The following is a 26,782-nucleotide window of genomic DNA, read 5'->3' as shown; positions in this document are numbered from 1 at the left end:
GGAAGGACCTTGGAAACAACGGCTGTCATTTTCAAGCATCTCTGAACCCCCAAGATCTGTTAAGAGGCAAGCCAGTCCAAAGGCAAACCATGCGCACAGCGCCCCGTCTGGCTGGAGAGTGAGCCAACATTCATCTGACACGCATTCACCCGCCACCCACTGTGTGTGCCAAGGGTGGCCTCTCGGTGCAGTTACGTCTCCCTGCAGGGATCCATCACCCACGATCGAATGGGAATGCAGCTGGAAACGGTTGCACCTGTGGGCAGCTACTCCTTGTTAAAAGAAAAATGGCACCAGGCCCACAGGTGCTTATGGGCACTAGAGTATCAAGGCAACATTGGAAATCAAAGGTGAGGGCCCACAGCTTGCCCAGGACCAGGTATCCGAACAGTATGGCTGGCAGCACTCCCTCTCCCCAGAGCAATCCCTGGCCCCCAGGGCTCCACGTGGCGTGCACCCCACCCCACCGCAGTATCCCACTAAGCTCATCTCCTCTCCTCTCCCACTGTGCTCAGCACTCTCCCACCGCAGGGCCTTTGCAGTAGTCATTCCCACAGCCTGGATGCTCTTCCTGCAGATTACACTGGTGAGTCCTCCCTTACCTCCTTACGTCTCTGCTCAAATGTCACCTTCCCACGTGGGCCTTCCCTGACCCACCATTTAAAACTGTAAATTCAGACTTTCCTGGCGGTCCAGTGGTTAAGAATCTGTCTGCCAATGCAGGGGACACAGGTTCAATCCCTGGTCTGGAAGGATTCTACACAGTTGCCTACAGGGGACAACAGAGCCCACCCCACAACGACTGAGCCTGTGCTCAACAATAAGAGAAGCCACCGCAAAAAGAAGTCCGTGCACCACAATGAAGAGCCGCCCCGGCTCGCCACAACTAGAGAAAGTCCACGCACAGCAATGAAGACCCAGGACAACCAAAAATAAATAAATAAAAATTTTAATTAATTAAAAAAAATTTTGTTCAGAGATTTTAAATCCTCACTCCGCCCTCAATGCCTTAAGAGGTGAAGCATACCCAGCCTGGTGGCCTGCATGGGGCCCATGAGTAGACACTGTTAATAGCCCCATTCCCCAGCTGGGGAGACTGAGGCTCAGAGGCAAAGACTCACAGGATCAAGACTCTGAGCTGGAGGACTTGACCTCTGCCGCCCTCTCTTGCTTGTCTCCCAAGCTGAGCTAACAGGTCTATTCTCACTCAGACCACGATCTTAAAAAAATCCACTGGGAGGAGGCAAGGAAAAGGAGCAGCCATGCTCTAGGCACACAGAGCCTGAAGACGTGCTCTCCTGTCTGTCCCTTGAAACCAGCCAGGAGATGCTCTGTGCGGGTCTAATGCCCACAGGAGGAAAGGGGCCCCTGTCTGTAGCACAGTTCAGCCACAGTCACAGAAAGCAGCAGCCAGGGGGATTGAAGCGAGGCCTGCTTGCCATCCGCCTGTGTCAGGGCTTTTAGCTGAGGAGCCTTACCCACGCTCCATCAGTAAAAAGAAGTTGGCTTCGTTTGAGAACCCCCTATCCAAAGAGAGGCCTTTTCACAGCTTTGGTTCTCAAGCCCTGAGTCAATGCCCATAATGACGGATGCCACGCTGCAGGCTCAGGAGGAGGTTGCCACAGGAGCCAGCTTGGTAGCAGCTGGCAGTCACCAGGTTCCAGGGTGGCTGGGAGGGAACAGTGAGGGACAGAGGGATCGATGAGAGGTGGGGATGGGAGAGACCCTGGGTTTCCCCAACCCAGAGACCTTGATCCTTCACTGAACAACCTCTTGTAAGAATGCTCAGCTCTTTGGGCCTCAGTTTTCTGCTCTAGAAAATGGGATCATAGCAGTGCCAGCCTCATGAGGCTTCAGTAAAGTCCAATGTGTAACTTCAGAGCACTTTAATTCTGACTAGCTTTGGTTATTGATATGAAAGGAACCGGGGCTTCCCTGGTGGCTCAGCCAGTAAAGAACCCACCTGCAAAGCAGGAGACCTAGGGTTGATCCCTGGGTAGGGAAGATCCCCTGGAGAAAGAAATAGCAACCCACTCCAGTATTCTGGCCTGGGAAATCCCACTGACAGAGAAGCCTGAGGGCTACAGTCCAGACTCACAAAGAGTTGACACGACTGAGCAACTAAGCATACACACACCCACGACGGAACCAGCCTAGTGAGCAACAGCACCCTCCAAGGAGACCCACTAGGTGCCAGGCACTATGCTAAGTAAGCACTTTTAACACACCGTGTCACTACATCCTTGCAAGTCCTGTTAAGGGTCCATTAGCCCTTTTTCTGGTGGGAAAACTGAGGCTCAGAGAGGTCAAACAACCTGCGCAAGGTCACGAGGCAGACGAAATGGACAGAGCTTTGCAGACACCCACCGGAAGCCTGGGTAGGCAGGAGGATGGCCAAGCAGGGGACCCAGGCTGGGCTGATCCCAAGTCCACACACCTTTCCGCCACAGTAGAAAGAGGGCATTTCGCCAGGGACACAGCAGCAAAGGAGGAAATTCATGCCGCTGGGAGCAAAACCCTAGGCCACTGTGCAGGCGGGGCGGGGCTGAGCACCCAGCTGGGCTCCACTGAGTGCCAGCCTGGTGGCCTTGGGCAAACAGCAAGTCTTTTCTGAGCTGAACCAAGAGAGAAGTCAGCTTGGGGGCTGCTGGATGAACCTCTTTAACAATGATAACAACAACAATATGAACATGATGATGACTATGACGTTATCAGGGCTTCCCTGCTGGCTGAGCGGTAAAGAATCTGCCAGCAATGCAGGAGACACATGTTCAATCCCTGGGTTGGGACGATCCCGTGGAGGAGGAAATGCTAACCCATTCCAGTATTCTTGCTTGGGAAATACCATGGACCAGAAGGCCTGGTGGGCTACAGTCCATGGGGTCACAAAGAGTCGGACACAGGACTTCACGAGTAAACTACCAACCGCCATGACGTTATCATCTGGCAGCCGCAGTCGCAAATGGAGTCCTTCCCAGAATGGAGAAGTGGCCCCCCATCTGGGAGACAGAAGGAAAAGAGGTGGGGGGAGGAGAGGGGAGAGGTAACCACTCTCAGTGGCCACAGGGCCCATTCTCCTCCATTAGCTTTGTGAATCCTGGAAACAGCCCAGAGTGGAATTTGTCCACTGGACAGATGGGCAAACTGAAACTTCTCGGGGCTTCCCAGGGAAGGCTATATCCAAGCTTTTGCCACTGCAGCCTGATCGGGCCAGAAGTTCCTCTCAGGATCCAAGGAGGATCCCCACCATGCAGGCTTTGGCTTGGGGGCTGGTCCCCATGTTCCAGGGCCCTGCAGGCAACCTGACATGGGCCAGGAAAGACTCCTGGAAAAAGTCTGCCCCCCAGGGTCCTACTTCCAATTCAGAGGAGAGGAGTTCAAGTCTCACCCTTCAGCCCCCTTCTCTTCTGCAAGCTCCTCTCATCCCCTGCCCAGAAGTGGGGTCAGGGAGACAAGAAGGACTGACACCATGACACAAAGACAAAAGGATCCACTTGGAAGCGAGGAGCCAGCGTTCGCCAGGCACCAAGTTGAAGAGGCAGCCCAGGAGAGCCAGACAACAGGGTCTCCCAGGGTCCAGCCAGCCAGTCAGACAGCACAGGCCAGCTGGGTAACCCAACAGAGGAAGAGCTAAGTCTGTGAGGGGCACGGATGGGCAACCAGACAGGACAGGGCCTTCTGGCTAGCTAGCCAGGCAGCAGGGGGCTGCCCTGCGGTCCTGGACAGATGGACAGCCAAATGGTGGTGGCAGGGAAGCCTATCCAGGACAGAGAGACAGCAAGCCAGACGACAGGAACTGCTCCAAATCAATGAGCAGCCGGCCAGACCACGGGGATCGGCCCAGTAAATATCCAGGAGACAGGTTCAGGACAGAGAGACAACCAGATGGTAGAATTCACCCACTAGAGCTGGGGGCCAGAGAGTCAGAGGTCTTGCACTGCACTTCCTGGCCCATGCCCCCCAGCGCGTGGGACACCCCTTAGGTCTGGGCCGGCTCCCCAGCCCCTACAGGGAGCCCACCACTCAGGGCGTCCCACAGGGCCCGCCCCCCTGTCCCCGTCCCGGTCGCGGGCACGCAAGCGCCGCAGTTACGCCGGCGGCGCAGGGCGCGCCATTCCCAGTCCGCCCTCCGCGCCGTAGGCCGCCGCCCGCCCGCCGTCGCCACCGAGCTCGCTCACCGGCCCACGAAGTTCTCGAGCACAGAGCTCTTGCCGGCGCTCTGGCCGCCCACCACGGCGATCTGTGGCAGGTCCAGGTGGCAGCTCTGGCCGATGGAACTGAAGGCATCCTGCAGCTTGTTGACCAGCGGGATCAGCTCTTCCATCCCGCGGTTGCCCATGGCGCCGGTGGCCCCGGCCCGAGCGACCCGCGCTCCTCGCCCGACCCTGTCCCTCAACGACGCGGCCCCGCGGCGTCCGCAGCCGTTGCTCCCCGCCCGCCCGGGCCTCGGCGCGACGCCCGCTCCCGGCTCGGCCTCACGGTCGCCGCCTCATCCGGTTCTCAAGCGACACCCGACCCGACCGACCTCCCGCCGGAGCCCTGGGGCTGCGCCAAAAATCCTCGGACTAACTCCGATTGGCCGGCTGGGTTGTCACTTCTGCACACAAACCAATGAAAGTGAGGCACGGGCCGATTGCCGAATGAGCCCGCCCCCTGGGGCCTATTCTCTGACTCATTGGGCGCAAGAACTGTCGCTATTGTGCAAGAGCCAATAGCAGCGGCAAGCGAGTTGTCTCGGCCGGGAGGCGGTGTTTCGGGAAAAGGCATGTTGGCCCCGCCTACTAGGGGGTGTTCCCGGATAGAAGGAACATCCGCTAGTCTTATTGGCAAGCAGACCCACCAATCAACAAGGCTGGCCAATGATACTAGGGATCGGTTCTTCGCTTGACTCTATTTAGTTCCCTAAAATTTTCCCATTGGTTTATATAAATATCACTCCCTTCTATCACCCAACAAGTCAAAGAGGGTGGGATTTAACTTCCAAATCTTGACTCTGATTGAAAGCCGTATCTGTCCATCAAAAAACCTCCCCCGCCCCGTTCTAGTTTGTGAATGTCGTATGGCAAGTAGGGTCTTCTGGAGCATAGGATAGGTTCACAGTACGAGGCAACGCGCGCCGCCTAGTGGTAGGACTCAGTGCTGATAGTCACTTGTGTTTCTGGGCTCTAAAGAAAACTACAAGTCTCAAAATGCATCTTAGCCGCGAGCTTGCAAATCAGCTCCCTGCGCGGGGTCCCAACATATTTTGAAGGTCCAAATATACTTTGATATGCAGATGACACCACCCTTATGGCAGAAAGTGAAGAGGAAAGAAAAAGCCTCTTGATGAAAGTGAAAGTGGAGAGTGAAAAAGTTGGCTTAAAGCTCAACATTCAGAAAACTAAGCCAGAGAGAAGTAGCTCAGTAAGGAGTTAGGAGCAAAGGAGGTGGGGAAGTAGTCTGACTGGGCCAGGCAGTAACAGGGGAATGGAGAAACAAGGGGTGAAAGAATGGCAGAGTGGAATTGCCTTCTTCATGACCCAAAACTGCAGGTCTCAGAGACAAGCAAAAAGACTGACAGTGTTTGGCATTGCAGCCTTGACTACGGTGGCAGAAACTTGCAATACCCTAACTGCTCATCCATGGAGCTCATTAAGTAAATACTGTTTATAATCCATAAACAAAATTGAGTAAATTTTCATGTACTAAAGTGTAAACAATTTGAGATACAGTATACTAAGAGAAAGGTTGGGGGGAAGCAAGGTACATGGAGAAGGAAATGGCAACCCACTCCGGTACTCTTGCCTGGAGAATCCCTTGGACAGAGGAGCCTGGTGGGCTACAGTCCATGGGGTTGCAGAGTCGGACATGACTGAGCGACTGACACACAAAATTGAGGAGATACTTGATGGCGCAGGGTACACTTTATCTACTGTCCCATCTCCTGCAGGAAGCTGGCCTTGGGCAAATAAAAGGTTAAGTTGTTTACTGGCAAAAAAAAAAAAAAAAAAAAGCAAGGTACAGAACAGCACGTAAAAGATGCTGACATTCATATTCATGGATACACAAATTGAGAAATTTATATGTGACTGTACATCCTTCTACATGCGTTATGTTTCAATTTAAAAACACCGCAGCTCAGAGCACCAGCTCTGTAACTGGCCATATCTGGATTAGATCCTGGGCCTGTTTCTTTGTTGGGTGATAATGACCAAGTGACTTCATTTCTCAGTTTCCTTATCTGTAAAATGAGAAACCATAAGGTTGCAAAAGTTAAATACATTTGACAACTGTTTAGAACAGTGTCAGGCATGGTGCAAGCACCTTCTTTGTTGTTTAGCCAGCTAAGTCCTGTCCAACTCTTTCGAGATCCCATGGATTGTAACCTGCCAGCCTCCTCTGTCCGTGGGATTTCCCAGGCAAGAATACTGTGGTGGTGGTGTAGTCGCTAAGTTGTGTCTGACTCTTGCGATCCCATGGACTGTAGCCTGCTAGGCTCCTCTGTCCATGGCATTCTCCAGGCAAGAATACTGGAGTGGGTTTTCATTTCCCTCTCCTGGAGATCTCAGGATCTTCCTGACCCAGGGACCAAATCCACGTCTCCTGCGTTGGCAGGCTGATTATTTACCACTGAGCCACCTGGGAAGCCCTGTAAGCACCTTCTGGATCACATATATTTTCATCACTGTGTTTACTGACAATGAAATTAAGCCACAAGTTTGAAGAGTCAAGGCTAAGAGCCAGACCTCTGGAGCCAAGCTGCTACTTCCTTAATGGTGACCTTGGGCAAGTGATTTCCCCCTCTCTGGACTTGTTTCCTCATCTACAAAAGGGGGAAGACAAGAGTCCTCACTCCACCTACCCCCCAGGATGGCTTGGGGTCTGAGTCACAGGAAAAGGATGCAACTCTCACTCTAGGCATTACCTACAAGCTGGGTTCCCAGACACCAGTGCTGCTTTGGTTACTTATTATTGTCACTGGGGGTGGGAGTGGGGACCATGTACCTGTCAACTACAAACTGGTCTTTGCCAAGGGCATTGATCATCTGCCTCTGCAGAGATTAAATCTTTGCTGCTGCAGCTGTTGACCTTCAACCTTCCCTGAAAGGAACCCAGGGTGCAGAATGAGGCCCTTCGTGCACTAGGGAAACTGGTGGAACAGGTCTTTAGGTTGTTATTGTTCAGTGGCTAAGTTATGTATGACCCTTTGTGACCTCATGGACTGCAGCACACCAGGCTTCCCTGTCCTTCACCATCTCCCGGAGTTTCCTCAAACGCATGTCCATTGAGTCGGTGATGCCATCCTAACATCTCACCCTCTGTCACCCCATTCTCCTCCTGCCCTCAGTCTTTCTAAGCATCAGGGTCGTTTCCACTGAGTTGGCTCTTCATATCAGATGGCCAAATTATTGAAGCTTCAGTTCTGCATTAGTCCTTCCAATGAATATTCAGGACTGATTTCCTTAAGGATTGACTGGTTTGATCTCCTTGCAGTCCAAGGGACTCTCAAGAGTCTTCTCCTGAACCACAATTCAAAAGCATCAATTCTTCAGCACTCAGCTTTCTATATGGTCCAACTCTCACATCCATACATGATTACTAGAAAAAACAAAACTTTGTCTAGACAGACCTTTGCAGCTGATGTCTCTGCTTTTTAATACACTGTCTAGGTTTGCCATAGCTTTTCTTCCAGGGAGTAACTGTCTTTCAATTTCATGGCTGCAGTCACCGTGTGTAGTGATCTTGGAGCCCAAGAAAATAAAATCTGTCACTATTTCCACTTTTTCCCCATCTATTTTTCCAGTAATCTTATCAGGCCACCTGATATAAAGACCTGACTCATTGGAAAAGACCCTGATGCTGGGAAAGATTGAAGGCAGGAAGAGAAGGGAATGACAGATGATGAGATGGTTGGATGGCATCACCGACTTAATGGACATGAGTTTGAACAAGCTCTGGGAATTGGTGATGGACAGGGAAGCCTGGTGTGCTGCAGTCCATGGGGTCCCAAAGAGTTGGACATGACTAACAGACTGAGCTGACTGATTTGCCATGAAGTGATGGGACTGGATGCCATGATCTTAGATTTTTGCAAGCTGAGTTTTAAGCCAGCTTTCTCACTCTCCTCTTTTAATCTCATCAAGAAGTTCTTTACTTCCTCTTCACTTTCTGCCATTAGAATGGTATCATTTGTATATCTGAAATTGTTGTTATTTCTCCTGGGAATCTGGATTCCAGCTTGTGCTTCATCCAGGCCAGCATTTCTTATGATGTAATCTGCATATAAGTTAAATAAGCATGGTGACAATATACAGCCTTGATGTACTCCTTTCCCAGTTTTGAACCAGTCCATTGTTTCATGTCTGGTTCTAATTGGCTTCTTGACCTGCAAACAGGTTTCTCAGGAAACAGGTAAGGTGGTCTGGTATTCCCATCTCTTTTAAGAGTTTTCCACTTTGTGATCCAGTCAAAGGCTTTAGCATTGTCAATGAAGCAAAAGTAGATTTTCTGGAATTCCCTTGCTTTTTCTATGATTGAATGGGTGTTTGCAATTTGATCTCTGGTTCCTCTGCCTTTTCAAAATCCAGCTTATACAACTGAAAGTTCTCAGATCATATACTTCTGAAGACTAGCTTGAAGGATTTTGAACATTACTTTGCTAGCACGTGAAATGAGTGCAATTGTACAGTAGTTTGAACATTCTTTGGCAGTGCCTTTCTTTGGGATTAGAATGAAAACCCCTCTGCTCCACAATAAGAGAAGCCAACACAAGAAGCCAGTGCACTGTAATGAAGCGTAGCCCCTACTTGCTGCAACTAGAGAAAGCCCTCACACAGCAGTGAGACCCAGCAGAGCCAAAAGTAAATAAATAAAAGCAACGGTATTTCTCTTTCCTTTGCCCAGGCTCTCAGGGAAGAAAAAAAAAAAAAAACTGGGAAGCAGAGCAAAAGTCTTTTGAACTCAAGCAAAAAAGACTTAAGATTTTTGGTTCAGTCTTTATGTAAAAGCTCGCTTGTAAATGAACTATTTTAACTGACTTGAAAGTAAGTACTTACAAATTAAATCTATAGAAAATTGAACAAGATAAATTTTAGGATCCATGATCTGGGAAATAATCCAGTACTGAGTTGATATTTCCTACTGAAGATGGCTTAAGTTTGTTGCTTTGATTAATGTACACATGTCTAGAGTTATCAGTGTTAAGTATAATATTCCTGTTGTACCTAGGTTTCAGTTAGTCCCGTTCAGTTCAATCGCTCAGTCGTGTCCGACTCTTTGCGATCCCATGAATCGCAGCACGCCAGGCCTCCCTGTCCATCACCAACACTCGGAGTTCACTCAGACTCACATCCATCAAGTCGGTGATGCCATCCAGCCATCTCATCCTGGGTCGTCCCCTTCTCCTCCTGCACCCAATCCCTCCCAGCAGCAGAGTCTTTTCCAATGAGTCAACTCTTCGCATGAGGTGGCCAAAGTACTGGAGTTTCAGCTTCAGCATCATTCCTTCCAATGAACACCCAGGACTGATCTCCTTCAGGATGGACTGGTTGGATCTCCTTGCAGTCCAAGGGACTCTCAAGAGTCTTCTCCAACACCACAGTTCAAAAGCATCAATTCTTCGGCACTCAGCTTTCTTCACAGTTCAACTCTCACATCCATACATGACCACGGGAAAAATCATAGGCTTGACTAGACAGACCTTTGTTGGCAAAGTAATATCTCTGCTTTTGAATATGCTATCTAGGTTGGTCATAACGTTTCTTCCAAGGAGTAGGCGTCTTTTAATTTCATGGCTGCAAATCACCATCTGCAGTGATCTTGGAGCCCCCCAAAATAAAGTCTGACACTGTTTCCACTGTTTCCCCATCTATTTGCCATGAAGTGATGGGACCAGGTGCCATGATCTTAGTTTTCTGAATGTTGAGCTTTAAGCCAACTTTTTCACTCTCTTCTTTTACTTTCATCAAGAGGCTTTTTAGTTCTTCTTCACTTTCTGCCGTAGAGTGGTGTCATCTGCATATCTGAGTTTATTGATATTTCTCCCACCAATCTGGATTCCAGCTTGTGCTTCTTCCAGCCCAGCGTTTCTCATGATGTACTCTGCATATAAGTTAAATAAGCAGGGTGACAATATACAGCCTTGATGTACTCCTCTTCCTATTTGGAACCAGTCTGTTGTTCCCTGTCCAGTTCTAACTGTTGCTTCCTGACCTGCATATAGGTTTCTCAAGAGGCAGGTCAGGTGGTCTGGTATTCCCATCTCTTTCAGAATTTTCCATGGTTTATTGTGATCCACACACACAAAGGCTTTTGCATATTCAATAAAGCAGAAATAGATATTTTTCTGGAGCTCTCTTGCTTTTTCCATAATCCAGCGGATGTTGGCAATTTGATCTCTGGTTCCTCTGCCTTTTCTAAAACCAGCTTGAACATCTGGAAGTTCATGGTTCACATACTGCTGAAGCCTGGCTTGGAGAATTTTGAGCATTACTTTACTAGCATGTGAGATGAGTGCAATTGTGTGGTAGTTTGAGCATTCTTTGGCATTGCCTTTCTTTGGGATTGGAATGAAAACTGATCTTTTCCAGTCCTGTGGCCACTTCGGAGTTTTCCAAATTTGCTGGCATATTGAGTGCAGCACTTTCACAGCATCATCTTTCAGGTTTTGAAATAGCTCAACTGGAATTCCATCACCTCCACTAGCTTTGTTTGTAGTGATGCCTTCTAAGGCCCACTTGACTTCACATTCCAGGACGTCTGGCTCTAGGTGAGTGATCACACCATCGTGATTCTCTGGGTCATGAAGCTCTTTTTTGTACAGTTCTTCTGTGTATTCTTGCCACCTCTACTTAATATCTTCTGCTTCTATTAGGTCCATACCATTTCTGTCCTTTATCAAGCCCATCTTTGCATGAAATGTTCCCTTGGTATCTCTAATTTTCTTGAAGAGATCTCTAGTCTTTCCCATTCTGTTCTTTTCCTCTATTTCTTTGCATTGATCGCTGAAGAAGGCTTTCTTACCTCTCCTTGCTATTCTTTGGAACTCTGCATTCAGATGCTTATATCTTTCCTTTTCTCCTTTGCTTTTCACCTCTCTTCTTTTCACAGCTATTTGTAAGACCTCCTCAGACAGCCATTTTGCTCTTTTGCATTTCTTTTCCATGGGGATGGTCTTGATCCCTGTCTCCTGTACAATGTCACGATCCTCATTCCATAGTTCATCAGGCACTCTATCAGATCTAGACCCTTAAATCTATTTCTCACTACCACTGTATAATCATAAGGGATTTGATTTAGGTCATACCTGAATGGTCTAGTGGTTTTCCCCACTTTCTTCAATTTAAGTCTGAATTTGGCAATAAGGAGTTCATGATCTGAGCCACAGTCAGCTCCTGGTCTTGTTTTTGCTGACTGTATAGAGCTTCTCCATCTTTGGCTGCAAAGAATATAATCAATCTGATTTCAGTGTTGACCATCTGGTGATGTCCATGTGTAGAGTCTTCTCTTGTGTTGTTGGAAGAGAGTGTTTATGACCAGTGCATTCTTTTGGCAAAACTCTATTAGCCTTTGCCCTGCTTCATTCCGTACTCCAAGGCCAAACTTGCCTGTTACTCCAGGTATTTCTTGACTTCCTACCTTTGCATTCCAGTCCCCTATAATGAAAAGGACATCTTTTGGGGGTGTTAGTTCTAAAAGGCCTTCTAGGTCTTCATAGAACCGTTCAACTCCAGCTTCTTCAGCATTACTGGTTGGGGCATAGACTCGGATTACCGTGATATTGAATGGTTTGCCTTGGAAATGAACAGAGATCATTCTGTCGTTTTTGAGATTGCATTCAAGTACTGCATTTTGGACTCTTTTGTTGATCATGATGGCTACTCCATTTCTTCTGAGGGATTCCTGCCCGCAGTAGTAGATATCATGGTCATCTGAGTTAAATTCACCCATTCCAGTCCATTTTAGTTTGCTGATTCCTAGAATGTCGACGTTCACTCTTGCCATCTCCTGTTTGACCACTTCCAATCTGCCTTGATTCATGGACCTGACATTCCAGGTTCCTATGCAATATTGCTCTTACAGCATCGGACCTTGCTTCCATCGCCAGTCACATCCACAGCTGGGTATTGTTTTTGCTTTGGCTCCATCCCTTCTTTCTGGAGTTATTTCTCCATTGATCTCCAGTAGCATATTGGGCACCTACGGACCAGGGGAGTTCCCCTTTCAGTATCCTATCATCTTGCCTAGGTTTACTGGAGGTCAAATAATACCTTATTCTACCTGTTACAAATTTGTCCACAAGAAAAGTAACTCAATGTGGAAAAAAAACTTAAAGGAAACTAAGACATTTGTTTTCAGTAAAAGGTGTGAGGAATAAAAAAATGGTGAAAAGAGTTATGCATGATCAGGATTTCCTAAGACTGGATTGAATTTAGTTGGGTAAATGACTCTTGTTGGGAGTATGCTAAAGACTTGGATTTAACTTTTTCTTTCTGTTCAGAGAAAAGTTTTCTTGGAGTGACATTTTTGATCACAAATTTTATGAATTTCTTTGCCTTCAAGTGATTTTTATTTGCTTTCAAGATCTCTGGTTACTTTGGTTAAGGAATAAGTATTGTCTCATGGTGACATTTAACCAAGTGTTTTAAAGCTTTTTGACTACCTTCCCAAATATCAAATTTTAATTAAAATTATTTTGATTTCTAGCTAACTTTGGCATGTTTCAGAGGGCCCCCTGAAACATTCCGAAGGAAGATATTAAACTAACTAGGCTCACTTGGTATATTGAAGTGCATAGGAAGTGATCAATTGAGTAATCAATCTCCTCAGGTTATATAGTATGGTAAATGCTACATTATCTATACTAAGATAACCTACGAATTATGTGGAGTACGTAAAATTCTGATATGTCCTGGTAAAATGTTATCAGTCATAATTCTAGTTACTATCTTGCAGTGTTGTCACAGCCATAACCAAGTTTCTTTGTCAACTGCATTGTAATTAGATTTTAAGCATGCCTGATTAAGTCTTTCACCATTATAGACAGTTACGGTTTCTTTTTTCTCAAATGCATCCTCTTTTAAGATTTACAGAAAGGACTTTTGGATAAATATAAGTTTCTGACTTTCAAACCATAATGCTGAACTGGGTAAGAAATGAAAGGATTCTAATGGGAAATCTGATGGCTTCACAAAGATTAACAAAAGGACTGAATAAACTCATGAATATGCTTGTAACTTTTATGGTTTCTATCTGAACAATTACTGGTCTGAATCTGTGTTTTCCAGGTGTAAGGAAAATCTCCCCCTCAAACTAATTATGACTTATAGTAATTTGGTAAAATTATACTTTTGTAAGGAAAAAAGAAACATTTACCTTTCTATCTGACCCCTCCAGAGATTCGAAACTCTTAGGTTTCCAGTTAGCTTTATCAGGTAAGTTAGAATGGCTACATCACTAATAGGTATAGAAATCTCAAGGAATTTTGGAGACTTTGAGAAGGGAGGAAATCACTTAAACCTGTTAGGTGAAATCTGTGATAAGCCTTTGGCATGATTTTCCTAGCCCTGAGAGGTTTTTTTTAAAGCTCAGTCGAAGACTCATTTGATAAGTTTCAGCAAGGAAAAAAAAAAGTCTATCATTAATTATGTTTATATAAATCATCAGGCAAAGTTTATTGAAATCAGAGTTGTTTCACAAACAAACTAGTCTTAATTTGGTTATACTTGGCAAAAATGAGGGTATTTTTAGGGAGAAAAAGATGGTTCAATGAATGTTAAATCCTAGTTTTGTTACTGGAGGTCTGTATCTACTAAGACTCATCTCCTGGATAGTTCTTCGCAGTTATGCTATATTAATGTAAAATAACTGAATTGTTAAAGGACACTGTAAGTTTGTTTCTGAAGCTGATTTCAGTAATCTTTGGATGATCAGATGCCTCGTGACCTGCAACCAAGACTGGAAAAAGACATCATTTACGGGACTGTCTCCAACCTGGGTGGGAGGACCTTTTATCAGAGGATAAAAAGGTCCTTTGGTCCATTCCACTAGGATGAGAAGACAACATCAGAAGCAGACAGCTTGCCCAAGATGCTAGACCTGATTTGTATGATCATTTATAGTGTTTTTTTGACTTCTTGGACTTTTGCATATAAATCAAATGTTTTCTTTCATGGAAAGGATCCTGTGCTAGTTCTAAAAATCAATCGAATTGTTGGGTTTGTGGCCAATTACCTGTGTCTGTCTAGTATTTCTTGATTACCTTGGTGGATTTCTCCCCTCCGAGCCTCTGAGTAGACAGACCTTAGGAAATTTATTTTAGGAGAGCTCAGTCCTGTTCTTTCTACTCATGATATTACTACTAGATGGGATCCTCTCACCTGGCCAATTAATACTTGCTCTGACCCTGGCCACAGATCTAAATTTTCTTTTAGGCACACTCAAACTCTATCAGAATGAAAACCTGAGTCTCAATCAAAAACTGTAACATCTCATCTACTACAGGAAAACTCCCATAATGGGATGGTTCTATATCATTAACAGCAGGCTAGGGTCATTTAAGTATTAAGGACCCACCCTCTTTATCTTCAGTTCAGTTCAGTCCAGTTCAGTCGCTCAGTCGTGTCCAACTCTTTGCGACCCCATGAATTGCAGCATGCCAGGCCTCCCTGTCCATCACCAACTCCCGGAGTTCACTCAGACTCACGTCCATCGAGTCAGTCATGCCATCCAGCATCTCATCCTCTGTCGTCCCCTTCTCCTCCTGCACCCAATCCCTCCCAGCATCAAAGTCTTTTCCAATGAGTCAACTCTTCACATGAGGTGGCCAAAGTACTGGAGTTTCAGCTTTAGCATCATTCCTTCCAAAGAAATCCCAGGGCTGATCTCCTTCAGAATGGACTGGTTGGATCTCCTTGCAGTCCAAGGAACTCTCAAGAGTCTTCTCCAACACCACAGCTCAAAAGCATCAATTCTTCAGTGCTCAGCCTTCTTTATAGTCCAACTCTCACATACATACATGACTACTGGAAAAACCATAGCCTTGACTAGACGGACCTTAGTCGGCAAAGTAATGTCTCTGCTTTTGAATATGCTGTCTAGGTTGGTCATAACTTTTCTTCCAAGGCTAGGAACAATTAAATTATATCCTTAAATTTATGCTAATCAGCCTAGCAACACTAGGAAATTGGGCTGAGAATCTTAAGGATGGTGCAAATACATCATTTATCTAGAAATAATAAAGATGGGTACAGAACAGATTAAATAAAATGACCTAAGAATATACTGTGTGCTTAGGTGCTAAGTTGTGTCTGACTCTGCAATCCCATGGACTATAAACCACCAGGCTCCTCCATCCGTGGGATTTTTCAGGCAAAAATACTGGAATGGCTTGACATTTCCTTCTCCAGGGGATCTTCCCGACCCAAGGATCGAACCTGGGTCTTCCGTGTCTCTTGCACTGCTGGTGTATTCTTTACCTGCTGAACCACTGGGAAAGCCCAAGAATATACTGGGTTGCACCTAACGGAAGTTCAGGGTGTGCAGGAAGTCAGGCCCATAATTCTTTTATGACTTTGATAATACTGCTAGCTGTGCTTAGTAGCTCAGTCGTGACTCTTTGGGACCCCATGGACTACAGCCTGCCAGGCTCCTCTGTCCATGGAATTCTCCAGGCAAGAATACTGGAGTGGGTTGCCATGCCCTCCACAAGGGAATCTTCCCAACCCAGGGATCAAACCCAGGTCTCCCACATTGCAGGTGGATTCTTTACCGACTGAGCCAGCAGGGAAGCCCAGTGCTGCTAGCTCTGTTATTTGTATCTGCCAGTTTTACAGAATTGTTTTTTCTTACAATTATCAAATATGTAACTGAGCCTCCAATGAAAATAATGACTAGATGACTCGCAGCAGTTCATGAGACATACAGTTCTGAATACCTTCAACTATTAGAATAGCGTAACTCTAGTTATGGGAAGATGCAGCAAGAAGGAATATTTTCCTGGACCATAACTAGAAGACAGGTGTATAGAGATCTTTGACTATTAGGACCTAGTCCAGTAATAGCACGCTGAGTGGCTTATCAATAAAATCTTCTCCAGAGAGCATTCCTAGTAGCATGGGACAAAATGGTCATGAAATGCCTCCCCAAGTATGGTTGAATCTATTTCCATGATGGGGCCCTGTAACTGTCGCTTGCTAAGGACATTCGCCATCTGCCTCTGTGGAGACTGGATCCTGTGCCGGTGTAGCTGTTGACCTTTGACCTGCCCTGAAGGGAGTTCAGGGCGGAGAACGAGGCTCTCTGTGCTCCAGAGAAACATGGAACAGGTCTTTGGCTAGTCAGATATTTTCAAGAACCGATTTCATGATCCCAATCCTTGCATCTCTTCAGATCTGGAAAAGCACTAAATCCCTTCAAGGTGACACCAGCTCCTCATTGCTTGCAGAAAACCTTTCGTAAAATCAGTGCCTGAATGCCCTGAACTCCTCCTTCACCAAAATCATATATACTGACCTCCCCCTACACTGCCTCTTCGGAGCAGTCTCTCAGCGCTATCTGAGGTTCTGTCTCCTGGGCTGCAGTCCTCATTTTGACCCAAAGAAAAGTTAACGTGAAACTCTCACCTTGTGCAACGTTTTTTTTAGTTGACAGGCCCCAGTGACGCTTGGACCAGAAAGGGGACCTAGACAGGCCACTTCCCCAAGAAGACACAGACACATTCTATGTTATAATTAAAAAAAAAAGTCCTTCAATATATTCCACCCACTCCTCTTCCCTCCCTCCCCCCAAGCAGGGTCAACCCAGTGTGATCCCCACAGAGGCCAGGGCTTCAGTGGCCCAGGTGGGACAGAGGGTGGGGTCCCCATACATGGTGCTCATGAAGTCCCTCACGAAGGCAGGAAAGCGTTTCTCCACAATGCTGGCTCGCACGGCACTCATCAGCCGCAGCTGCAGGGTGGGAGCAAGGCGGGAGGCAGGTCAGCCGTCAGCCACCAGCCACCAGGAGACGGCCCCACCCCGCTGGCCTTGCTCCCCCCAGCCACAGGCCCACCTGATAGGCGATGTTGTGAATGGTGAGGTGGTGCAGGGCCGCGGTGTTGTCACTATGGAGCAGGGTGTGCAGGAAGGCCCGGCTGTGCCTGGGGACGGGTGGTGGGGAGCGGGGGGCCTGGTGGGGCCAGGTCCTACCCACCCCCGCCCTGCCCCCGCTCCTGCCCCAGGCTCCCTCCCCTCCTACTTCTGGCAGGTGGGACAGTCACACTCTGGGTCTATAGCGCGGAAGTCCTTCTCGTACTGCTTCTTCTTCAGTTGCAGGTTCCCCGTGGGCACTAGGGCAGAGCCGAAGCGCTGGGGGTAGCCGGGGAGGGAGAAAGGGAGGGGGCATCAAGCCGGTTTTCCGCTGCCTAGCCTCCCCTCTACCTCAGCCCCATCCCTGGACTCCCTCCCCAGTTCTTCCTCTGCCCCAGCTCACCGCTGTCCGTGTAGGGAAGACACAGTCAAACATATCGCATCCGAGAGCCACGCAGACCACCAGATCAGTGGCATAGCTGGGGGGGCGGGGGGCACACACATGGTGGGGGAGGGTAGCAGAGAACCTCAAGCCCTGACCACACACCCAGGGACCCCCTCCTCCCAACATGGGCACCCTCACCCCCAACAGAGGGCTTAGTCCCCTCCTAGGCAGGGCTGTGTCTTTCCCCAGTCCCCGACACCCCGGGGGCAGGGGTTCCGAGGAATCCACTCCCCACAGGCAGGGATGGGGGGTGGGCAGCATCTCCCCTCTCCTCCACGTACCCGACCCCCATCAGGTAGCGGGGCTTGTCCTTAGGCAGCCGCGACGTGCTCAGCGCCACCATTCTCCAGAACTCGCCCTTGCTCTCGCCCCCGCTCAGGCCCCCGATGGCGAAGCCTGGCACATCTCGCTTGGTCATCTCTGGGCGTGGAGGGGCAAGGGCAGGGGTGATCAGGCAGAAAGAAACAGACCTCAGCCTCCTCCTCTTCACCCCCAGGAGAGAGTGGGTGTGTGTATGTGTGTCTGTGTATCCTGGGGCTGCTGGTGATGTCAGCTACTGTCCATAGAATGCCTGCGACATCTCTCCTTCAGTCCTCAGGAGAGGCCCAGGGCCCACGCTGCCTCAGCCAAAATCCAAGATGAAGCCAGATATGTTTCAGAATTTTCCAGATTTTACAACCGTGCACATCCTCCATGAGGAATAATTGCCTGTCATCGAATGCTGTAACATTTTGACAGCAAAATGTGTACAGACTCCTAACAACTGGGGTCAAGAGGTCTGGTCTTGCTGCCAAATGAATTGCAAATCCCTGCAGGTTTTAGATATGACAGCTGGGCAAACTGGGACTTCCCTGGAGGGCCAGTGGTTAAGACTCTGTGCTTCCTATGAAGGGAGCACAGGTCTGATCCCTGGTTGCGGAACTAAGATCCCACATACCACATGGCGAGGCCACAACATTAAATTAAAAAGAGTACATAATGATGCCAGGTACAGGCGGGACACCCTGAACAAATTTTCCCCTTTATTCCTCACTTTGACCCCTTGCCATTGGGGTTCCCATGCTGAGAGGTCAAGCCACTAGCCCAAGGGTGCATAGCCATGAGGCAACAGATCAAGGGGTTGGATCCAGTTCCGTGGACTCCAGAATGCAGGGTCCTGCCTATGACACCTCACTGCCTCTGAGCCCCCATCTCTGCCCCGCCTTGTCTCCATGGCCACAGCCGTGGTTCAGGCCCTCTGTCACCCACCCCACCCCCCTGGCAACTACTCCAGCTTCCTCTCTGGACCTTACGCTTCCCATCCCACTGGGGTTTTTCTCCCACTCGACAGCCCTTCACAGCTCCCCAACACCTCAGTGTGGTGTCCCAGGCCCTCTACTGTCAGCACAATGCCTCGGGCCCAACCCTTTGCTCCTGACCTACTCCCCAAGGATAGAGCAGCACAATGTAGGAGTTAACGCTGTAGGTTGCAGAGTCCCAAGCCTGGGTACAAACCTCAGCTCTGAAACATCCAAGCTGTGTGACTGAGAGTACAGGAACTTAACAGCTCGGTGCCTCAGTTTCCCCTTCTGTAATCTTGGGAATCTGCAAGTTCCCACATTACAGGATCTTTATGAAAACTCCATTGGACAATCCATGAAGAGCATTTGGCAGGATGCCTGGTGAACACCTGGAAACTGATGTGTTTTGTGTGCTAAGTCGCTTCAGTCGTGTCTGAACCCGCGTGACCCTATGGACTGTAGCCCACCAGGCTTCTCTGTCCATGGGATTCTCCAGGAAAGAATACTGGAGTGGGTTGCCATGGACTCCTCCAGGGGATCCTCCCAACCCAGGAATTGAATCTGTGTCTCTTATGTCTCCTGCATTGGCAGGCGAGTTCTTTACCACTAGCACCACCTGGGAGATTGATAGCTATTATTATCTCCTAACGCTCTCTATTCCATGATGCTCAGGGCCTTTGCTTCAGCCATTCCTTACACCTAGAATGCTCTTTCGCCTAGTAACAACCACTGTCAGGAATTCCCTGGCAGTCCAGTGGTTAGGACTCCAAGCTCTCACTGCCAAGGGCCAGGGTTCGATCCCTGGTCAGGGAACGAAGATCCCACAAGCCACGGGGTGCGATCAAAATCAAAACGAAAACAAAAACAACACTCTCTAAGCATGCCAGGCCCATGTGGGGCTCTCTGTGATAGAAAAGCCCTGGTCCTGTTGGCACACAGCTTTACCTTCAAGGCAAGTGGCTCGGAGATCCGCGTCCAGCCCCCCCTGGATGATGGCAAAGAGGTTCTGCTTGTCCGGCCGTCGATGGGCTGCTATGCACCGATCCAACCAGCGGATTGATCTGCAAGAGGACCCTGGGTCATGAGCCCTAGGGAGCTGGTGAGGGGCAGGGAGACTAGGCTGCAAGACCAGAAGGCCCTCCCCCTACACACACACACACACACACACCTGTACATGGCCTCTTCCACACGGGGCCCCGTCACAGTACTGCTGACCACATCATCCAGCTGCATAATGATGTCCGAGCCTGGAGAGACAGGACCACAGTCACTGGGAACGCCCCCATGCTGAGGACGAGCGGAACCCCACAAGTCCCTCTCCAGGTCTTGCTGACTCCCACTTAACCACCCCAACCTGTTTATACAGCAACCAAAGGAAGCATTTCAAAATGCACATCTGGGGCGGGGGGTGGGGGGGTGCTTCCCTGAAGGCTCAGTGGTGAAGAATCTGCCTGCCAAGCCAATGCAGGAGACATGGGTTCAATCCCTGGTCCGGGAAGACCACACATGCCACGGAGCAACTAAGCCCGTGAATCACAACTACTGAGCCCTTGCCCTGGAGCCTAAGAACCCTAGAGCCCGTGCTCCACAACAAGAGAGGCCATCAGAGTGAAAAGCCTGCTCACCCATGAAAAACCTGCACAGCGATGAAGCCCCAGTGCAGTCAAAAATAAAATAAATAAAAATGTTAAAAAAACACAAATGCACACCTGGGAACTTCCCTGGTGGTCCAGGGGTTAAGAATCGGCCTTGCAAAGCAGGGAATGAGGGTTTGATCCCTGGTCAGGGAACTAAGATCCCATATGCCTTGGGGCAACTAAGCCCGTGCTCCACACCTAGAGTCAACCACAACGAAAGGTCCCACGTGATGCAACAAAGATTGTGCCTGCTGAAACTAAGACTTGATGCAGCCAAATGAATAAAATTTAAAAAAAACAAAATCCACATCTGATTTTGCCACCTGCCAGCTAAAACCCTGCCTTGGATATAGACTAAAATCCCACCTGGGGAATTCCCTGGTGGTCCAGGGGTTAGATCTCAGTGCTTTCACTGCCATGTGGCCTCAGGTTTGATTCCTGGTCGGGGAATTTAGATCTCACAAGCCCCACAGTGTGGCGGGAAAAAAAACATTCCCACCTCTGCAAATGTATCCTTTAAGAACAAAACAAGAAGCTTCCAGGGTGGCTCAGTGGTAAAGACTCCACCTGCCAATGCAGGAGACAGAAGTTCGATTCCTGGTCCGGGAAGATTCTACATGCTGGAGAGCACCTAAGCCCATGCACCACAACTACTGAGCCTGTGCTTCTGGCTTTCAGAGCCAGAAAGCCACAACTGCTGAGCCCATGTGCCACAGCTACTGAAGCCTGCACTCTGGAGGCCACTGTCTGCAACAAAAGGAGCCACTGAAATGAGAAGCTGCTGCTGCTGCTGCTAAGTCGCTTCAGTCGTGTCTGACTCTGTGCGACCCCATAGACGGCTGCCCACTAGGCTCCCCCGTCCCTGGGATTCTCCAGGCAAGAACACTGGAGTGGGTTGCCATGTCCTTCTCCAATGCATGAAAGTGAAAAGTGAAAGTCAAGTCACTCAGTCGTCTCCGACTCTTCGCAACCCCATGGACTGCAGCCTACCAGGCTCCTCCGCCCATGGGATTTTCCAGGCAAGAGCACTGGAGTAGGGTGCCATTGCATTCTCCAGAAATGAGAAGCTGGTGAACTGCAATGAGATAGTGCCCTCTGCTCCCAATAACTAGAGAAAAGCCTTCGCAGCAACGAAGACCCAACACAGCCAAAAATAAAGAAAATAAATAAATAAAACTATCAAAAAAAAGAATAAATACAATGATGTGTGTGATCCCTCGTGGTGATGTGTGTGATCCCTCGTGGTGATGTGTGTGATCCCTCGAAGTGATTCCTCGTGGTATGTCGGAAGTCTAAGCATCCTTCAGTAGGGGTCGAGTTAAGGTTCTTTCCCACAATTCCAAAATCCAGAAACTTCTCAGAAATCAAAGGATTTTTCTTGTGCTAATGGGATACTCATGTGGTAGCAAAACTTGACACAGTTGTCATCTTTTAAACAACCCAATTTACCAGGAAGATTCGTATGTGTTAACGCAATAAATGTAAAGCATATATATCACATGCTTTTCTACTCCTGGATATACACCAGCAATTCCACTCCTGGATATACACCCAAAAGGACTGAAAGCAGGGTCTCAGAAATATCTGCACAGTCAGATTCACAATAGCAATATTCACCAGAGTTAAAAGCTGAAAGCAACCCAAGTGTCCATCAACAGTTGAATAGATGAACAAAATGGGATACAGACACCCCATGGAATATTACGGAGCCCTAAAAAGGAAATTCTGCCACACGATGTAACATGGATGAACCTTGAGGACATCATGAAAAGTGAAATAAGCCAATCACAAAAAGACAAATACTGTATATTTCCACTTACACAAGGTTCCTAGAGAAGTCAAATTCATATAGTGGAATGGTAGGTACCAGGGGCTGGAGGAAGGGGAATGGGGAGTGAGTATTCCATGGGGACAAGAGTTTCACTATGGGAACATGAAAAAGTTCTGAAGATGGATGGTGGGGATGGTTACACAACAAGGTGAATGTACTTAACACCAATGAACTGGACACTTAAGGGTTAAGATGGTAAATTTACGGTATGTGCATTTTATTACAATTTTTTAATTAGGAAAAAAAATGAAGTGTAAAACCACAGGGTACTGCCCCAGGCCTCACTGAGGTACTGTGTAATGAATGGTATATACCCTCTATCATCCTTCTAAAATGTAGGGATTCTGATACATATCTGGCCCTAAGAATTTCAGATTAGAGCCTGTAGAGTTATAGATCAGAAAAGCTCAATTAAATATTGCCACAATGTGTCATTACAGGAAAAAAGCACAGTGTACCATGCTAGCCAAAGATGGGGCGATGAGAGAAGCAACAAGGGTTTTAACTGCAATGCAGTGAGATGTTATCAAATACATGTAAACCCATGAGCTCAGGGCAATCCTTAAAAACTAAACATTAGTTTGTCATCAATAGAGGGTGCTAAGTAATCAACCCATGAAAACTAGTAAGAGGGAAAAGAATGAATCCTACTCTTCCTACATGACTGAAATTATTCATACTTGGTCTTCCAGGAGTAGGTGAGAAACTTTTCTCTTTCCGGAAGTAATCTGGCTAATGAAGAAAGAGGGACTTCCCTTGGTGGCCCAGTGGCTAAGACACCATGCTCCTAATACAGGGGGCCAGAGTTCCATCCCTGATCAGGGAACTAGATCCCACATGCTGCAACTAAGAGTTCACCCGTCATAATTAAAAGTACAGATGTCACAACTGAAAAAAAAAAAAAAAAAGATCGCATACGCCCAAACAAAGATTGAAAGACCCTCTGTCTTTCTAATTAAGACCTTTTCATCATTGCTTGTCTCCTTTTTGGACTGCAGGCTCCATAGGTAGTATGGTACCAGAACCCAGGCCCATAGCTATAAGCAGAAGCCACAGAATATCTGGATAGAGGGATCTAAAAGCATCAATCTGCTTGGAAGATAGAATGTTTTGAACCCGTTTTCATAGCACTTTACATTGAGAAATGCTAATTGTCTACATCAAAAAATGTAGGTTATTGATGGAGATGGAAGGGGTCTAAAGCCTCCTTGTCACCCCCATTATTTCAACATATCTTTGCCCAGCTAATTTACTATCTGAGGGAAACAACCTACAAAGGTCTGCATAGTCAAAGCTATGGTTTTTCCAGTAGCCATGTATGGATGTGAGAGTTGAATCAAAAAGAAGGCTGAGCGCCAAAGAATTGATCCCTTCAAACTGTGGTGCTGGAGAAGACTCTTGAGAGTCTCTCAGACTGCAAGGAGATATAACCATTCAATCTTAAAGGAAATCAACCCTGAATATTATTCACTGGAAGGACCAATGCTGAAGCTGAAGCTCCAATACTTTGGCCACCTGATGGGAAGAGCTGACTCACTGGAAAAAACCCTTATGCTGGGAAAGATTGAGGGCAGGAGGAGAAGGGGTGACAGAGGATGAGACTGTTGTATGGCATCAACTCAATGGTCTTGAGTTTTAGCAAACTCTGAGAGACAGTGAAGGAGAGGGAAGCCTGGCATGCTGCAGTCCATGAGGTCGCGAAACAACCGCAGTAAAGATAACACTAAAAGCTACTATAGGTCAGGCCCTGTGATAAGAGATTTACCGAAATTACATCATTATCTTTGTAAACTATCCCAATTTAGGATAATTAAACTGAGGGTGAGGGACTCGCCCAGAGCCAAGCATCACCAAAGGAGCAGGCCCATTTCACCTCCACCAGGGGAAAGAGCGACTCCCCAGGATCCGCTCACCTAGAGCGTTCTGGATCTCCACGGACCTCTCTGGACTCAGAAGGGTCTCATCACCGTCGTAAGGGGAGCGGAAGCGGACACCCTCCTCCGTCACTTCGGACAGGGACACCAGGGACACCATCTGGAAGCCGCCGCTGTCCTGAGGGAGATCCCACCGCAGGGCTGTCAGGTACTGGATGGAGAATATCTACCCCCACGGAATGCCCTCGAACCCCGGCCTCGACCCCACCTTACCGTCAGCAGATTGTGGGGCCAATTCATAAAGCCGTGGAGACCTTGGGCCTTCTGGATCAGCTCTGGGCCCTGGTTTGGCGGAAGAAAGGGTCAGGTTAGGGGTGAGTGCAACTCTGGGTTCAAATGTTGGGGGCGACAGGGTTGGCCAGCTTCCATCCTCGCTGGTCCCTCACGCCCAGCACAAGGCCTGGGCCACCCGGGACCCTCGATACGCGTTTGTCGATAGACTTTGGGAGGCGTGCTCAGGTCTAGGGAATCTCCTGGGCTCCTCCACGCTCTGCCGCCGCCGCCCCGCTGGGGCGCAGCCCACCCACCGGCCTCAGACCCAGATGGTAGGTGTTGCCCAGGCAGATGCGGCAGCCCAGCGCGTCCAGTTGCTCGGCCGTGATGCCCTTCATAGTGGCCTGCGTGCCCACTGGCATGAACACTGGAGTAGCCACCGGCCCGTGTGGCAGCCGCAGCTCCCCGGCTCGGGCCCTGGAGCGGCTACACTCGGCCACCAATCGCATGATCCGCGGGGCCGACTCCAGCGAAGTCTGGCTGGCGGCTGCCGCCATCTTGCCTGCCTTAACCACGTGAGCTGTGGGACATCCTGGGCGGCGCCATGTTGGCTGAGGTCACGTGGCGCCCGATGAGGGCGGGAGCTTGGGTGCAGCGTCAGATGAACCATGGAAACGGACGCCTTCCCGCTTCTCTCCGCTGGATACCCAGTTTGTTCCTACGGGCAGCGCACAGCCGCAAAGTGTTAAAATTTTCTTGGTTTGGAGGCACATTCCTGCCACTTCCTCGCAGTCAGAGCCTCTCTAAGGTCTTATTGTATCCTCCATCAAATGGCACGAATTATATTACCTAAACATAAGGATGCCTTGAATGTTGAATGACAGGATCTAACTATATAGATTTTTACACCGTGCCTTATGTAGTCTTTTGTCTTTTTTGGCCGCGCCTCACAGTTTGCGGGATCCTAGTTCCCCAACCAGGACTCCAGTCTGGGCAGAGTCCTAACCACTGGACAACCAGGGGATTCTCTGTTGCTCTATCTTGACTATTGCCTTGCTCCAAGGGCTTAGAACAGAACATAGCACATAGTACATACTCAATAAGCATCAGTTTATGCAATGAAAGAACGACAGATTTACAGAAGGGGAGACTGTTCGACCATTCATTCAACTTATATCTATAGATACATCCCCACTAGTGCCAGCCTCCATGCCGCACAGGGGTGAGAGAGGATGGGTCACGAATTTATTAAGCACTGGTTGTGTTTCACTAATAATAACAGCAATGTGAAAGTGAAAGTGTTAGTCGTTCAGTGCTGTCCAACTCTGCGATCCCCCGTGGACTGTGGTCCACCAGGTTCCTGTGTCCATGGAATTCTCCAGGCAAGAATACTGGAGTGGGTAGCCATTCCCTTCTCCAGTGAATCTGCCCAACCCAGGAATCAAACCTGGGTCTCCTGCATTGCAAGCAGATTGTTTACCGGCTGAGCCAGGGAAGTCCAATAAGTGTTTGTGGCTCAGTCGTATCCAACTCTTACACATGTTTTATTAATGTTGCTGCTGCTGCTGCTGCTGCTGCTAAGTCTCTTCAGTCGTGTCCGACTCCCCCGTCCTTGGGACTCTCCAGGCAAGAATATTGGAGTGGGTTGCCATTTCTTTCTCCAATGCATGAAAGTGAAAACTGAAAGTGAAGTCTCTCGGTTGTGTCTAACTCCTAGCGACCCCATGTACTGCAGCCCGCCAGGCTTCTCCGTCCATGAGATTTTACAGGCAAGAGTACTGGAGTGAGTTGCCATTGCCTTATAAATGTTAGGATTGGAAATGGAGCTGATATCTATTCTTGCCAGAAGAGGGCGCATTTGCCCTAGAAGCCTTCCTTTCAGGACCACTGGCTTAAAGGGCACTCACCTCAGCAAAACGCTGATCTAGAAGCCTTGGGCTAAATTAGCTGCCGGTTTTCAGTGTGGTGGAGTCTTCACTGAGGCCACGTCTGGAAAACATCCACCAATAAAGCCCACCTTAGGGCCTTTGCATTTGCTATCGCCATTGTCAGCAACATTCATCTGATATACCCATGACCGGGTTATATTCTCACTGCCCCATTCCTCTTGACTTTCCCAATCTTTTTTAATAATTTATTTTCTAGTTTTTATTTTTGGTTGCACCGGGTTTTCGTTGCAGTGCTCAGGCTTTCTCTAGTTGCCACAAGCAGGGGCGGCCCTTCACTGTGGTGCTCGGGCTTCTCACTCGGTGGCTTTTCTTGTTGCAGAGCACGGGGCTCTAGGTGCTTGGGCTTCAGTAATTGTGGCACATGGGTATAGTTGTTCCACGCCATGTGGAATCTTCCTGGACTTCGAATTGAGCCCATTTCCCCTGCATTGGCAGGTTCTTATCCAG

The 26,782-nt window shown here is 48.4% G+C and overlaps 2 protein-coding genes across 9 annotated transcripts in view; both read right to left on the bottom strand.

Moving 5' to 3' along the window:
* DNM2 (dynamin 2) overlaps nucleotides 1–4,528 on the bottom strand; it is an 88,549-nt gene extending 84,021 nt beyond the window's left edge. For 7 of the 8 annotated variants that reach the window (XM_018051081.1, XM_018051076.1, XM_018051078.1 and 4 more), the window contains exon 1: nucleotides 4,179–4,528. In XM_018051081.1, the coding sequence (XP_017906570.1) occupies nucleotides 4,179–4,339 (161 nt within the window). In that variant the 5' untranslated portion in view covers nucleotides 4,340–4,528. The remainder of the gene's footprint in view (nucleotides 1–4,178) is intronic. The other variant, XM_018051073.1, reaches the window with a different exon arrangement.
* Nucleotides 16,700–25,006, bottom strand: QTRT1 (queuine tRNA-ribosyltransferase catalytic subunit 1). Its single transcript, XM_018051072.1, has 10 exons — nucleotides 24,701–25,006; nucleotides 24,387–24,455; nucleotides 24,153–24,291; nucleotides 19,940–20,018; nucleotides 19,717–19,832; nucleotides 17,773–17,911; nucleotides 17,450–17,525; nucleotides 17,216–17,325; nucleotides 17,030–17,117; nucleotides 16,700–16,926 (listed from the first exon to the last, which is right to left on the bottom strand). Exons 1-10 carry the CDS (start codon nucleotides 24,941–24,943, stop codon nucleotides 16,774–16,776), a joined length of 1,212 nt encoding a protein of 403 aa, XP_017906561.1. The 5' UTR covers nucleotides 24,944–25,006; the 3' UTR covers nucleotides 16,700–16,773.

The sequence above is a fragment of the Capra hircus genome, chromosome 7, assembly GCF_001704415.2.
Source record: "Capra hircus breed San Clemente chromosome 7, ASM170441v1, whole genome shotgun sequence".
Classification (NCBI taxonomy): Eukaryota; Metazoa; Chordata; class Mammalia; order Artiodactyla; family Bovidae; genus Capra; species Capra hircus.
The sequence above is the reverse complement of the archived record's forward strand: the minus strand, read 5'-3'. Positions and strand labels throughout refer to the sequence as shown.

Excerpts from the sequence above, each read along its gene's own strand:
- QTRT1 (XM_018051072.1), bottom strand. The coding sequence starts at position 24,943 with ATGGCGGCAGCCGCCAGCCAGACTTCGCTGGAGTCGGCCCCGCGGATC. Across the intron at positions 20,019-24,152 it reads GGAGATCCAGAACGCTCTAG|GCTCGGACATCATTATGCAG; the intron begins GTGAGCGGATCC and ends CTGTCTCTCCAG. Across the intron at positions 16,927-17,029 it reads TTCACAACATCGCCTATCAG|CTGCGGCTGATGAGTGCCGT; the intron begins GTGGGCCTGTGG and ends CCCACCCTGCAG.